This window comes from Chelmon rostratus, chromosome 19 (genome assembly GCF_017976325.1).
Source record: "Chelmon rostratus isolate fCheRos1 chromosome 19, fCheRos1.pri, whole genome shotgun sequence".
Classification (NCBI taxonomy): Eukaryota; Metazoa; Chordata; class Actinopteri; order Chaetodontiformes; family Chaetodontidae; genus Chelmon; species Chelmon rostratus.
In genome coordinates, this window is record NC_055676.1 from 11,190,606 (window position 1) to 11,205,804 (window position 15,199).

General features: G+C 41.7%; 1 protein-coding gene across 2 annotated transcripts in view; it reads left to right on the forward strand.

Moving 5' to 3' along the window:
• LOC121622865 (spermatid perinuclear RNA binding protein) overlaps positions 1 to 15,199 on the forward strand; it is a 74,269-nt gene that overhangs the window by 35,289 nt on the left and 23,781 nt on the right. For both annotated transcript variants that reach the window (XM_041959903.1, XM_041959904.1), the window contains exon 3: positions 10,577 to 10,756. In XM_041959903.1, the coding sequence (XP_041815837.1) occupies positions 10,754 to 10,756 (3 nt within the window). In that variant the 5' untranslated portion in view covers positions 10,577 to 10,753. The remainder of the gene's footprint in view (positions 1 to 10,576; positions 10,757 to 15,199) is intronic.

Consider the following 15,199-nt stretch of genomic DNA (forward strand, 5'->3'; position numbering starts at 1 on the left):
ACCTACTGAACTCTTCTGCTATTTTTTCTCCATATAGATCTATTGAATGAGATCACAGTTCAGTAAGTTGATAATTTGCTGTATGTCTGGAACTCTCCCTGTTTTTATTTTTTGGTTTATTTTTTTGTATTTATTCTCAAATGATGTTAGTAGGGCACTGCAAAAATCCACTCTCCTTTTTAACTTAGATGGCATTTTTGTGAATGTGTGTTTATAACCAGTTACATATGCACAAACACACACACACACAAAAAGGGTGGGGGTGTGACAGGTTTGTGTGTTGGCAAACATGAGCTTAGCAGTCAAGAGCCTTTCAAGCAGGATTACGCTGCTAAGTGTCAATGGAACAGACAAGTAGGCCAAAGACCACTAGGATATCACTTACACTGCAGCAATCAGTGTCAGTGTGTCTGTGTATGTACGGTAGTATGTAAAATGGATTCGGTACCAGGAAATGTGCAGAAGATTAATGGAGGAAAAACAGAGGAGGAAATCAGCAGGACGCACACACACACACACACACTCACACTGTATGTACATTCACAAGTCTTCTCACAGACTATGGGCTGTGGAGCCTCGGCAGAGCCCTGGCAGGACCATCTGTTCCTGCTGAAATCAGCACAGCAGGAGCCTACCAGTGCACACACACACACACTCACCCGCACACACACAAAAACACACACAGTTGCAGCATGCTTCAGTTCTGGCATAGTGATAGTCTATTTATTTCCCAAGTGATGCAGGACAGTACTCAAAATGAGTGTGTGTGTGTGTGTGTGTGTGTGTGTGTGCGTGTGCGTGTGCGTGTGTGTGTGCGTGTGTGTGTGTAATTATAGCGGTTAAATTGTCAGTTAAAGGTAAGTTAACCCATGGAGATGACAGGTGTACCTGAGATGACTAATGCTTAGCTAATTTTAAAAGAAAGAGGATGCACGAATACATAATGTAAACTTACGTATTGCTGGCTATCTAGCTATAGATAGATAGATAGATTGACATGCACATGCATCTATCCTTGTTAGCCTGTGACCCCAAGTCTCTCCATTCTGACCCTACGTCAGCAGGAAATGCACACACATACAGCATTTCTCCATTTTAATAATTGACCGATGGGAGTTACACTCCCCTGTCAATGTTATCTATTTCCCTCCCAGAAGCAACATCAGCGTTTTCTCTGCTTTCTGCCATCTCATCAATACTCTGTGCTCTGACCTCCCCTGGCCTGCACCTGGACCTAGTCAAGACAGAAATACAGAGTAGTTGTTAAAAACATAGGCAGGGTGCCTTTCCCCTGTAACCTGCATTTTAGAGTCATATTTGAAGGCATGATCACTGAGAGAGCAGATGTCTACAAATACAGAGAAAACAAAAGTGAGACTGGTAAATAATGCAAACTCATCACTGGTCACAAAAATCAATGACTGGGTTCAATAAAACTTGACCTCGTCCTGATAATATGGATTAAAATACCAATTTTAATCAATAGGCTAGAGCATGGTTAACTATCCTCATTTTTCAAAGCCTGTTTCCAAGGCACTTGCATTTGTCAGCTGCATCAGGCTATGTACCATACGTTATATATAGTGTGTTTTCTTGTTGTCCTTGTTGTGGGCATTACTGACGCACTTCTTGATTGCAGGCTTTCAAAAGAAGCATGCCTTTGGACTGCTGAACCCTGTTATTGTAGCAGAAGTGGACCTGCAGTGTTTAGTCATCGTCATACCAACCATCTGAAGGTCGTTTATAAAGAAAACACTAATGCAGAAAACATCATCTCATTGCTGATTTTAATGGTTAGTGTTACAGTAGATTAAAATGGTCATTAAAATGAGATGAGTTCTCTCACCTGGGAGCCTGTCTGTTCTCAACGAATGTTCTGTCAACGTGCAATGTTTAGATTTTGACTTGATGGTGGAGTTACACAAAAGGTCAATGGGATCACAAAAATAACATAGCAATGGCAATGTGGAAAATAGACAGAGGACTGACAGACCAGAAAACTGCAACAATACAAGCACCAAGGATTTTTGTGCATGTAGCATGCTGTTTTTTTTTTATTTTGCAAATAGAATAAAAACGCAAAGGGTTTATGTGACTATTTCATCACAAAAGAAACAATACACAAACGTAAACAAATTAGGATGACGAACAAAATTGAAAGTAATAGATTAAATCAAATGTAATACCCGAAACCTGAAAGACTTAATAAGGGCTTGATAACAGTAAGAGAGCTAAGATTAATTGGAACAGGCCAGGCGCATAAATTGATCAGTGTGGTAGTCAGTAGAAGTACGTGTGCATGTGTGGTCAGTGATGTCGGTGTGTGCACACACTGATACTGAGGGGAACCATGTTCACTTCTTCGGTGAGAAGGAGAAGATCTATCCATCTATATTTGACATTTTTCTTCAGAATATGTGGTCATTAAAAGTGAATCCCCCATGCTCCTGAAAGTATCAATTAATGAAAAACAATAAATGTTTCAAAAACTTGTCCACCAATGCATGAAACAAAAAAGACACAGGATAAATGTATTGAATATGATACCATGTGTAATGTTTTAATAATGTATGGCAATGTTGGAAAACCAGCCGGGCTCCTTATAATGAGGACTGCAGTCAAGAGACATAGTTTTAAATTGATGTGTAGTATTTTAATGAGCCAATTCCTGACAGTATTTTCAGGTTGCAGTTGCCACTTGTTCGTCACACCTGTTAATTTCCCTCCATGCCGATTGCTCAATATTAGCAGTGTTATAGCGGAGAGAAAACAAAATAGAAAACATACATAAATCTGTCAAAGGGGTAACAAATTATAGAAAAGGAGAGAGACAGAGACAGAGATAGCAAAAGTAACTATAATAAGCTTAAATTCTATATAAATTCTTGGAAAATGTGTCCATACACCTATTTGCATTGAGTGAGGTGCTACTTAGAAGTAACAAGGGATAAGAAAAGACAATGACACGCCTCCCTACTGTTACACATATTCAGTACATACCTGACACCATTTCCCTGGTGTCCTTTGTTCTAATATCCTTTCAGCATGTATCGAGCCTGCTGCATAGTCCTGCATTAATGAGACATAATGCAGACAATATCTGCAGCATGTTCCTCCTGATCATGTCTCTAGTATACTGGGTCTACATTTAAAGTGTATGAATTCTGATAGTTTTTTTTATCTTTTTTTGTGGCAGTTTTCTGTGTATTGTGTTCTTGTGCAGATGAAAACCTAAAAATCATCAACATCCTTGCAGTCTACTGATGAGGTAGCATTCCTTGTTTTTAGTTGCTATTGCCTGTAAAATCAGTGCTTCCTCAAATCTCATCAATTTGAGGTTGCAAAAGACTTTTTTCACAACACAACAATTAAGGTTGATCTCGCCAATTGCAGTTCCAGGTATTTGTGAACTCAGCCAAGACCAATATTACCCAGTGTTAAAGATGTTTTGTACATCTTTGCCAACAGGGATTGGATAGAATAGATACACTTTGCATTTCTGGCTAGTAGTATCAGTGTAAGATCTGAGGATCTCCCAAGCCCCTCTGATATTTATGAGGTGTTTGGTAGAGGCCCCGTCACCACAACTGGCCAGGCACTCCTCCCATAATTTGATGACTGGTGGATTATTTCCTCAGGACCAGGCACGGTCTCCTCTCAGCCTCACAGTAAACTACAGCAAAGACAACCTTAAAACCAGTCAGCAAGTGGCTTATCTGGGCATGTCTCTCAACTGAAATATAGGCTCTTCCTTTGACTGCAGGGCGTGCTGACTGCACGCGCCACAGTTGTGCTATTCGACCTACCCCTCACATCTTACAGATTGGTATAAATGTTCTCCTAGACACCAAATGGTGCAAGAACAGGAAGGTCAGAGTATTCAACCTTTGCCTCTGGCTTCAAAACCGTAAGGAGGACAGTGTATCTAACAAGAAGGTTTTACTTTAAAGTGTCTCTCTTTGTCTGTTTGTCTCTCAGGATTTTCTAACTTAAGACTGAACAGCCCATCCAGCTCCTGATATTCTGTCCATTTTCACGCCCTGGTTATCGTTACTGTCTGTTTCTTTTTCTTATTCTCATGTCTGCTTATCTGCAAGGGAAATACTTTCTTAATTCTACAAAGGTATTTGAATGTAAAACTGATAACCGCCTTATCTGGAAAGTAATGTCGATTCTTATCCGAGAAAGAAATCACTGTTTATTTCTGGAAAGGAAATCGGTTCATTATGAGAAGGAAAAGCCCTCACAAAAGTCAAAGGTCAGACTTACTATCAGCAAAACTATGAGCCATTTTTTGCACACAGTTACTTTCTTTTGGCAGTAAAAGAATACGCTAAAAACCTGCTTTCTCCAGCCCAGATTACACTCAGTTGTTGCTTCTATTTTAGGCAGACTGTTTGTATTCTAGTCTAGTCTATTAAATTCCGCTATATTGTATCTACAATTGTTAAAACTGCTCTGTTGGCATCACAGAAAGGATCAAAAGAAAGAGTGGAAACAAGGAGACAGATGAGGGAATGACATGTTGCAAGGCTGGAGGAGAGATGAAACACAAAGTTGATGCTGGAACATCCAAGAAAAATCATGAGTTTGTGGTGAATCTTCATTTTTGTCGAAATTCAGACGTGCATTTTTACATTTTCAAGAAGAACAGAGAATTCGCTCTTCTCTGTCGTCTCCTTTGAACATGTGGGAGCTTTTTTCTGCTAACTCCTCTGCAGTCAAAAATTAAATTTTTCTGTCTTTCCATCTCTGTCTCGGAGTGCTTCTCTCTTCCTGCAACATTGTCTGTGTTTCTGACAGCTTGTGTCTTTCTCTCCCTGTCCTGCTGTCTCAGTCCAAAAGAGAAATAGCCGGGCAAACAGACATCTCAGTCAGCTAGCACCTGTTTACACAATGCATGCTACTCCACAACAGAGGTGGTTAGAGAGAGGGGTACGGGAGCGTGATTCTGCATCCATTCTGTTTATTGTGTGCCACCTGGTTCCATTATTTGTGTGTGTGTGTGTGTGTGTGTGCGCGTGTGTGTGTGTGTGTGTGTGTGTGTGTGTGTGTGTGTGTGTGTGTGTGTGTGTGTGTGTGTGCGTGCGTGCGTGCGCGTGCATGTGAGCATGTGCATGTTTGTCCAACTCATTACCACACACTTTTGCAGATGTTTTTCCAGATGCAAACATGATGGCACCAATAACCGTGGAGCCAGCCACACACAAGTCAGCACTAATATAACACAGAGGCAGCTCACGTTCTCAAACACCCTTTCAGGTGTAAAATGAATGTTTAAACACGATGGGTCAGAAATAGCATTAGTGGGCAAAGCATTCATGAGATCTAAAATACCTTACCCCGGAATAGTTATGTGAGAGAAAAATCAACAGTCGTCCTCTGAAATAACTCACAGACTCGGCTGCCAGAAACATCGGCCATATTTACTCCTGCTCATAGCTTCGTAGTAGCTCTGCTTCACTGGAGTGCACAGCGACGTCCGTGCAGTTGTTGGTTGAGGAAAAGAAGAGTATGACATGTGACAGCGGGGCAAGAGCAGGAACTAATGTGCAGAGCTGCAAGTACATGATGCCTACTAAAGCCCATTACATCTTGAAGGGACCATCAGCACCTGCTTTTTTCAACGCTGCGTTAGATCTTTCATCTCTTCATCAAACAATGCTTACTTATCATCTGCAAAAAAATTCATTTTCAGATTCATCTCAAAAGCAAATGGTGCATTTATAAAAACTTGAGTTTGAGATTTCAGTATTTAGGTCAAATAAGTCATATTAAGTGAATTTAAAGCTGAAACAATTTACTGGATAATTGGGAGAAAATTAATCAACAGTAATTCTTTGGACTAATTAATTCTTCAAGTCATTATTTTTGTTATTTTTCTTGTTGTATGTCATGCTTAACTGAATATCTTTTAGGCCTGAAAATGCCTGAAACCATGTATGTAGCTGCAATAACAAGAGAATTACAGGGTGTGCTATACATTAACTGAACATGCATGTTTAGGTGGATATTAGAGCCTTCCGAAAAAGTTATGTGAGTAACGGGCTGCAATAAAAGAAATAAAGGTGCAGCAAGGACTAGCAAGATGGAAGCAAAATACTCAGATTGATGTGAGTGTTCTGTTTGGACTTTGTGTTTGACATGATATCTTATTCCAAAGACTGTGGCAGGAAGCTTTTTCCTGGGACAGGACCCAAGGCTCTCTTGGTTATAATCACACTACAGATGGTTTTATAACAGATCACTCGTTTTTGGCTTCTCTGAAACTCCCGAACATAAGAAAAGATACTAATTTCGTGACAGTAAAACACTGAGGTGTTTTAAGATTCAGCGCCAGCTCATTTTCATTTGTGGTTTAAATGTCAGATTTCCCTTCCCAGCTATTCTAGCATGTAAACAAAAATCAAGCAGAGGTTCCTTTCACTGGTGAAATGGTAACGGCGTGTTTTAAATTTCAGTATCCTGCTGGCACTGGGACATTAGGCCACAACATTTCACAGAGTTTGAAAGCAGAATGATTCAAAAGGCTGATAATCTGATTACAACATTAAGCAGATAATCAAAGCTCTAAAAGGGAATACATTGTGAAAATAAGCTCCTCCAACACTAATTAGCACACTCTCTCTGGCTTTTGTCAATCCTCTGTCTCCCTTCACTCTGTCTCTTCCACTGCTCATCTTATTTGATGGTTATCAGATGAGAAAGGTGTAAATTGCTGCTCAGAGCCATCTCAGCAAATTCCCCAGCTCTGCTATCACTCCTTCATCTTTCAATCAGCTCCCATCCCTCGTTCCTTATCCTCTGCCTGATTCCTTTCATCTCTGTAGGGAAAACGGGATGTAATCACCAACTCATGGCGCAGCAAGGACAGCACAGGTGTGTGTGTGTGTTTTCCCTAATGCATAAACTTTTAGGAGTAATATATTCAATAACGAAATTGCGGTGATAGTGATGTGTCTGTGCACATGCTTGTGTTTGGTATGTGTGTGTTTGCGTGTGTGCGCGTGTGTCCCATGAGAAAACCTGTGTACGTGTTTGTGCACATGCTAAAGCTATGGGCCGCCACCAGTGTTAATGAGGCAGGGTTTCTTCTTCCTGTGTTTTCCCCCTCGCGTCTCCTCTCCTTCTCTGGAGAAAAACACACAATCACACATTAATGACCCACCAGGATGATGTTAATAAGAGAGAAGAAAGAAAAATGGAGAATGGACACTGGTGGGAGGCGTAGAAAAAGAGATGGAGGCTGGATGCAGGGAGAAATGTAATAATTGGTCAGTGTGAGCCCAAGGATGAGAAAGCCACAAGAGGATTTAAGAACAAATCAGCAGATACAGTTTATACAGGCAGCACACAGCCATCCATGTAAAAACGTGGTCCCCTTAGCAGCCCTCAGTCCCAGTGGGAGACAGAGGAGGGTGGGCATACCGTAGGCCTCATGTTGTTGTTCTGAATATCCGGGGCTTCATTTCTGCGTTGATTCAAACAGCATAAGCATTCTGTTCTGTTCTATTATATTTTTAAGCCATGAGGCACGTGCGTATATTTCACTTGATTTTAATTAAAGGAAAATGAGAAGCAAAGTGCCATGTGAGAGAAACAGAGGGAGGGAATGGTGGTGTTGTTTATGTTCGAATTGCACTGATAATGAGAATCGAATAGGGGCTGGCATGTTGTTATTATGCTTCTTGGCAGGGTGTTTGTGTCTCTGTCTGTCTTTGTGCGCATGCACTATAATCATGTGCATACAATCCTAAGTGGCCGAGCCATGTTGGAGGGGAACTCGCCCCCTCCCCCCCGGCAAGGAGTGTTGGCTGTAAGGTAACTGGCAAAACACAGGAGCATGGACACAGACACTGTCGCTGCCAGGTGTGTTGAGGAGGTAATTGTCAGTGTGGCAAGCCAGCTGCCAGTGGCTTAGAGAGGGAGAGCTGGAGAGAAAATGAGGAGCAGCCTCTGGTGGAGTCTGTTTGCCCGAGGGGCCAGCTCAATATCGGTGTTTGCTGTTTATCCAATTCCCCTCTGTCCCCTTGCACCTCCTTGTATTCTCCTTATACGTTTTGCTCTTTGCCTCTTCTGCCCACTGTCTTCGTCCTACTCGCTCCTGTTCACGCTCATTTCCAGTTCTCTCCATTTTTTTGTCTTCTCTCTAACTACTGTCCCGCTCTTGGTCCTACTCTCCCCGGATCCCATCTGAGCTTTCACTGAGAGGCTGCAGCATTACCACAAGTCAGTCCCCAGCAGGTCTACCCCAGGAGAGACCAACAATCACATCTGCGTTTAGCTTTTCTGTGTCCCCAACAGCACCCAATAGAACCCTGGATGTATGTAGTCTCACGGCGATGAGATAGAGACACTGTTTACTTATCAGGTAGTGTGTATAAAAAGAGATACAGCCTCATGTCTGTAGTGGACTTCAATAGATTTCTCCCGGATTCTGCCGTACTAATGTCTGTATTGTGTCCCATATGAGTGCAGTTTGTGCTTAGTCTAATTTCTCAGAGATTTTGGACTTTGCAGATCAAACTCAAATGAAGTAATGAGACGCTGGCACCATAGGCTTCATTTCTGGGGCTATTAAGATGTTGAAAAGAATCGTTAGTTGCTGCCCTACTATTTTCAGAATTACTGTAGTTTTTTTTTGTCTTGAGAGCAAAAGTTGAATTTACTTTATCTGTAAGGTTTTAGGAAGCATTTCATATGTCTGTCTCCCTTAAGTCATCACTAATTCACAAGCATGTGCACGGACAGAATTACTAATTGTGAACATTTTAGACTTTAGGTAAAGCATTTTTGTCTAACATCAGCAAACTACCTCCTGTTTTGAAGCAATCATTCTTTTTCTCTGCAGCATTACAACTGAAGTGAGACCAAATATCACCTTTTTTTTGCCATCATGTGATTGTCATCTTACATCTAAGTGGTTTATTTTCAAGTCCCGTTTTCACTCTGTTTTTCAACAATGATAGAAAATTAGTAACAGTTTTTCGTCGTTGCTGCTGCTGTTGCTGCTGTTACTGCCATGGAAATATTCTGTCACTTTTTATTAATGAAATTCACACTATAAATTCATTTTCTCCCACACCTGCTTGAACTGCCAACCCCTGAATCTGGAAGACCTTTGAGAAATCATCTTATACACTCTTGTGTGAACACACGCAGACATGCGCAGCTCTATAAATGTCATTGCTCTGGTTTGAGTGTGACCAGTTGCATCTGTGTACTGTCAGTGGTGATACTGTTGACATTTCATGTTGTGAATAGGAACGTTGTGTATCTGTCCCCCTCCGCTTGCTCCGCACTGATAAAACTGGCCTGTGTTTTCATAGCAACACCACATGTATAGTTTACTTTACGGAGCCCTAAGATGAGTTAAATCACAACTAACTTTGTTGAAGTTCAAGGCTGCAGTTCCAATTAATATACTCTTAAAGGCAATCATGATTATATCATTATAAGCCGTAAAGGTTAACTAGTTTACTGGTATTGCATTTTTTCAATGGTTTTATTTTGTTTATTCTGAGTTTTACATCTTTTCTTTCAGTGTTACTTTACTGTCATCTTTGGTTTTTGTTCACTGAAATGAATAAAATCCAGGAAGAGATAAGGTTAGAACCATTACTGTCTCACTTTGTATTGGAAGGAGCACTCTGTTGCACAGTGGCCCAGCTCTCACCATGCACTAAATACTGTTATTTTAATATTTTTCGTTAGAAATGTCACCGTACGTTCATGATTGCAGAGGGGGCCTCACTTTGAGGCTAAGTGTGGTAGCATTCACCTTTAAACGAATTATATGTACACATTTTAATTAATGTGTGTGTGTGTGCGTGTGTGTGTGTGTGTGTGTGTGTGTGTGTGTGTGTGCGTGTGCGTGTGTGTGCATGTCTGCATGTGTGTGTATATGTGTGGGTGTGTGTGTGTGTCTGAATGGAGGAGGGTGTGTTAGGATTAAGAAAAAAACATTAAAACAAGTACATGTTTGTTTTACAACCCCCTGCTTCAGAACCCTGCCAGCTCATGAAAAATGAATGAAGGCTGTGTGTGTGTGTGTGTGTGTGTGTGTGTGTGTGTGTGTGTGTGTGTGTGTGTGTGTGTGTGTGTGTGTGTGTCTACGTCCACATGGGTCGATCAGCTATTTTGTCAGATCTTTTACTCAAGGTCGGCCAGGGACTGCACCCGTACTTAGGAAGTGTGTGTGTGTGTGTGTGTGTGTGTGCGTGCGTGTGTGTGTGTGTGTGCTCGTGCATGTGTGCGTACATGCATTTGTGTCTGTCAGAGAGAAAGCAAGACAATTGAGTGCAGAGAAAAAAAAATCAAGGTATGGGTAGAATTGGGTTATGCAGGGTTAGACAGATTTAGGTTAACTCTGCTGGTTAGACTATGATCATGCTGCTGTCCTTTTTATGTTTTGCTCTTTATTGTAAAGTATTATGTCATATTGTTAATGTGGTTGTTTATGAAATTGATATTTTCTTCCTTTTTTGCGTTTATATCTGTAAAACATTTTACAGACATCCTGTGACACTTGCTCGTGTAGCTGAGGCACTGATCACCCTGTTTCTCCATCTCTTAGAAGTACATCCTCTCGTAGAGTGGGGGCCAGAGTGACAGAGGAGCACATGAGGAGCGGAAACGGCGTGACAGCAACATCCTGACCGCTAACCTTGCTTCTGCACCGACACCACACGCCCGGCAACTCCAGAAGCGGGCGTCAGAAGGAAGGAAACGTGCGACCACTCCTCCTGCAGGCATGGTAATGCATTCTCTATCTGTAGGTGCTGGTGTGTGTGTACGTAGAGTAAGGAAACACTCTCCAGACTGGAGGGTGTAAGAGTTCAATCTGATAACTCGTCCTAGACATGACAACAGAGTGTGTGTGTCAAAGAGAGATACCTGATAAGAGCTAGTGCAGACAGGAGTGTGTAGCTTTGCGTTTTTGGGGAGTAGATGGGGAGAAACTATACAGGTCATATGTTCTCACTGGGGGAAAGAGGAGAAGGAGAAGAAAGAAGAATGAAAGAGACAAAGGAGGTTAAGAGGATGAAGACCAGTGAAAGGAAACAGAAGAAGACAGGCATGGAAGGTGGTTGTGAAAAGGTGGTTATTAACAGAAAAGGGAGAAAACAAGAACAATCAGTTGAATTACCATTGGCTGTACATAGATGTAATGTATGGAATTATGTATGGAGTTAGTGTGATGCATCCTGCCTGCCCGTACTCATGTGAAATTTGTTTTATATGCAATAGCACGAGAGGCATGCTATAAGAGGAAGAAGATGCCAAAAAAGAGCTAGTGTTGTTTAGTAAGAGGATAGGGCGGCTCAAAAGATCAAAGAAAGCAGCGGAGGGAAAGAATGACAAGTGGGGGCAGATAAGACCATAAAAAACATAAATGATAGACAGAAACATGAAAGATGACAAGCGCAAAGGATGTGGAAAGCAAAAAGAGAGGTGTAAAGTGGAGAAATGGGGGAGAGAAGGGATGCTAAGAGCTGAGAGAGAGAGAGAGAGAGAGAGAGAGAGAGAGAGACGAGGGATTGATTAATGGTCTTGGCCTGTGACAGTGGGAGCTTTTCCCCCGGGGGGGGGAGCAGAGCAGGAGATGAATTATTAAAAACCAGAACAAGAGGAGGAAAGAGGAAAAATGAGTACGAAAATGAAGAGAGTGGAGGAGCAGTTTGAAGGGGAGGGCGGAAGAATGAAGGGAGGAGGAGAGAGGAAAGGAAAGCGGGCGAGGTGGAGAAAAATGAATGATTGAGAGAAAACAAGATGTTGCTGAAGGTGCTGAGGTTGGACGCTGCAGAAGAGGGCGCATGGTTGAGCTCATAAATAACCAAGGGTAATGAGACTAGTGTGTGTGTGTGTGTGTGTGTGTGTGTGTGTGTGTGTGTGTGTGTGTGTGTGTGTTTCGGCAGCTTGCAAACACGGTACTGTGATTAGTCTTGAGTTATGGTGATGCAGCAAATACTGTGGGTGACCTTGGCCAGGGTGTCACCACGTAAACCGCACAATACAACAAACAGCTTCTCTATCGACTTTCCTCTGAGCTGCTTTCTGTTTTTAATGAATGCGCATGGACACTGTGCTTGTTTGCCTTTTGTTCCTGCGCGCGCACACACACACACACACACACATATTTTGAGTTGATTATATTGTTGCTGTCTAGCATGTTGTGTAGCTTGGTCCTTGTCTATGTCACCATTAGTTTACTGCTCAGTTTCTGTAGGAGACCCTGCTGAAGTTGCCAAGTAGAAAGTTTCCAAAATTTTGCTTTTTTAAAATGCTCCCTTCTTTACAGCGTCTTTGATGTGCAATTATTAGAAGGCACAACCGAATTGCCTTAAAAAAAAAAACAGTGGAAGGTTTTAAAAGCTCTTGTCGAAACAGGTGAGCATATTTTATTAGAACATTTCCTGTTCTTCTGTATGACATCATTTTATGTTTATTTTAATGTGTTCTGGTATTTCCGTCCTTCAGACATGACCATACTCAGTACTATAATAGTATGCCCAGAAACAGTGTAATGTCAGCTCATCTGCTTTTAGCAGTCTGGTCATAATGTTTTACAGGCAGGCCATAAACCTTTTGAACAATGACGACACAGTTCAGGGGGCAAAGGGCATAGGCAAAAAAATCTCTTTCTTTAGTGCAAAGTAGGCTGGGTAGTGTAGTTTGAGGACGCTGGTTAATAAGCTTGATTGATGACACCAGACTGTAGATGAATGTCATCCCTGCTGAAACAGGACAGGCTGTGAATTTTGCTGTATACTGTCCTGTATTATATTTTTCTTGTTCTAGTTTGTCTAGTTTTTTTATCTTATGTTCATCAGGACAGTTTAGAGGTCCAGCTTGACACCTACAGTTACTTGTTTTGCTGCTAGATCATGCTGCCATGAAAGTGTTTTTGCTTCTACTGTATATTATGATGTATGTGTAAGCAGCAATTGGCAGAGAGAGAGAGAGAGAGAGAGAGAGAGAGGGAGAGAAATACAGGAGAGAGAAAAACAGGATAGCGGCGTGTGGCGGGCCGGCCTGCCAAGCAGAGTGCAGATAAATCACAGAATTAATTTTTAATGCAATCTCCTCTAGGCTGGTGGATGTTACAGAGACAGCGCTGAGGTTTTTTTTATTTGTGTGTGTGTGCTTTTGTGTGTGTGTTTGTGTTTGTGGGTTGCTTGTCCCATCACTCCAAGCCTTTTTTGTGATGGGTTTTTGAAGTTTTAGAATTTTCTTTTCGCCTTCAACTTCACTTGGTTTCATGTTGGACTAAAGAGATGTCACACCACTTCTGAAATGGCTTTGCCTGGTATTTATGGGTGGTGATTTGTTTTTCTGGGGTTTGGTGTGGTTTTACTATGAGGCTGTTTTGCCCTGTGTTGTCAGCTTTATTACAAACAAACCTTTGTTTCTGCGGCTGGCTAAAAATATTAAAATCCAGTTTGTCTTCATCTCGATGCACCTCCCTCTGTCAATCCCTCTTTGTTTGTTTACTTTCAGAGGCTTTCTCCACTTCTCTGTCATCCTCTTCTGTCTCTCATTTCTCATTCTCTCCTCACAACACCTCGTAGTGTGTGTGCTCTCAGCATGCACTTTAGGCACCCGACTTATCAAAAATAAGAGCATACAGACACTGCCTCAGCACGCAAGCACATACAGGACAAGTTCCTAAATAGGACACAAGGAATATTCCTTGTGCTCTAAAAATAATAACCAGCAGATAGATTTTTGTTAAAAAAAACAAAAAAAAAAAGACTCTAACAAAGACACAGGTATGGAGTATCACTGAAATCACAGCTGATATTGTTCCAGTGAGTCTTCTCCATGGCATTGGTCCGTGTAATTTATAGCAGATGGCCACAGAGAGACAGGATGACACAGGAAGAGACTGAAAGAGACAGGCAGCGATGGAGAGGAAAGGCATTGGATTCTGCTGCTTCTAAAGTGAAGTAGCAGCGACTGACAGTGTGCGTGTCTAACCACAACACCTTGAACCGACATGGTCTTACTGCAGGGCATCGAGGACAGAATGGGAGGTGATGGATGGAAGTGATGGAAGATGTTGAATGTGTGTGTATGCGTGTAAGACACGGTGTGTAATTGATTGTATGGGTTTTATGTGCATACTGTATGTCCTGACTTTCATGTTCAGTTCGTTGTATATTTGCTATGATACGTGTGATGTGTCAGTGCTTGTGTTGGTGCGTGTGCACATTAGTTGAGTACACAACCAGTTGTAAATGCTGTGTAATATGGTTATGTAACATGGGCCTGGCAGCCGGTCGGCCTCACTGAAGCATGAAATGGAGTGTAATTGGCAAGTGTGTGGTCTAAAAGCACTATGCAACAATGGCATATGAAGGTAGACACACACACACTGACACACAGTGCATGGTGTGTGCTGGTGGCTTGCAGACAGCTGGGATTTAACAGTTGCATGTGTGCATGTCTGTTTCTGATTCCTTAGTTGGGTGAAAAAAATAGATTTTTTTTCTTCCCTCATACAATTTTACCATTTCTGTATAATACATTTTTCGCTCTTGACAAAGTTACAGATGTCTGAGCTATATTGAAATGATTTAACTATAGTACCAAAACTTAATCGGAGCATAATACGTATACTGAATTTGGAAACATAGCAGCATTAACTGAGGCCCTACAAGACACCTGAGCTTAATTGTCACTGCCAAAGATCAGCTTTACTTGAGTGTATTGTGATTTTGTGGTAGTGACCTGGGGGTTGTTACAGGCATCTGGATAGGGATCCCTTGTGACTCAGCCGTCCTTTAGAATTTATTTTGCTCTCAGTCATACGCTTACACATGCACACTTGAAAAGGAGGACATATCGTGCGCTTGAACTTTAGGTTATGTGCTGGTCAGCGTGGTTTCAAGGGTGGATTCTGTCTCTAACAGATTGAGTGTGTGCCTGTGTGTTTGTGTATTTTTATAATTAGGTTGGAAAGAGCAACATTAGCTGTTTGAACACAGACAGCTTGCAGCATGGAAGCAGCATTGTTTCATTACGTTTTGACGAATGCTATGAAGAACTGTGTTAAGCTTTTAGTTTTTACCCTTATCAATTGAAATCTTCCCTCACCCTTTCTCCCTGACTAGTGTGCAACCTATGAGATCCTGCATCATTTCCTACCTTGGCTACAGTAGCGTGCGTATCCTGTCACTTGTTTGAATGTCTGCAA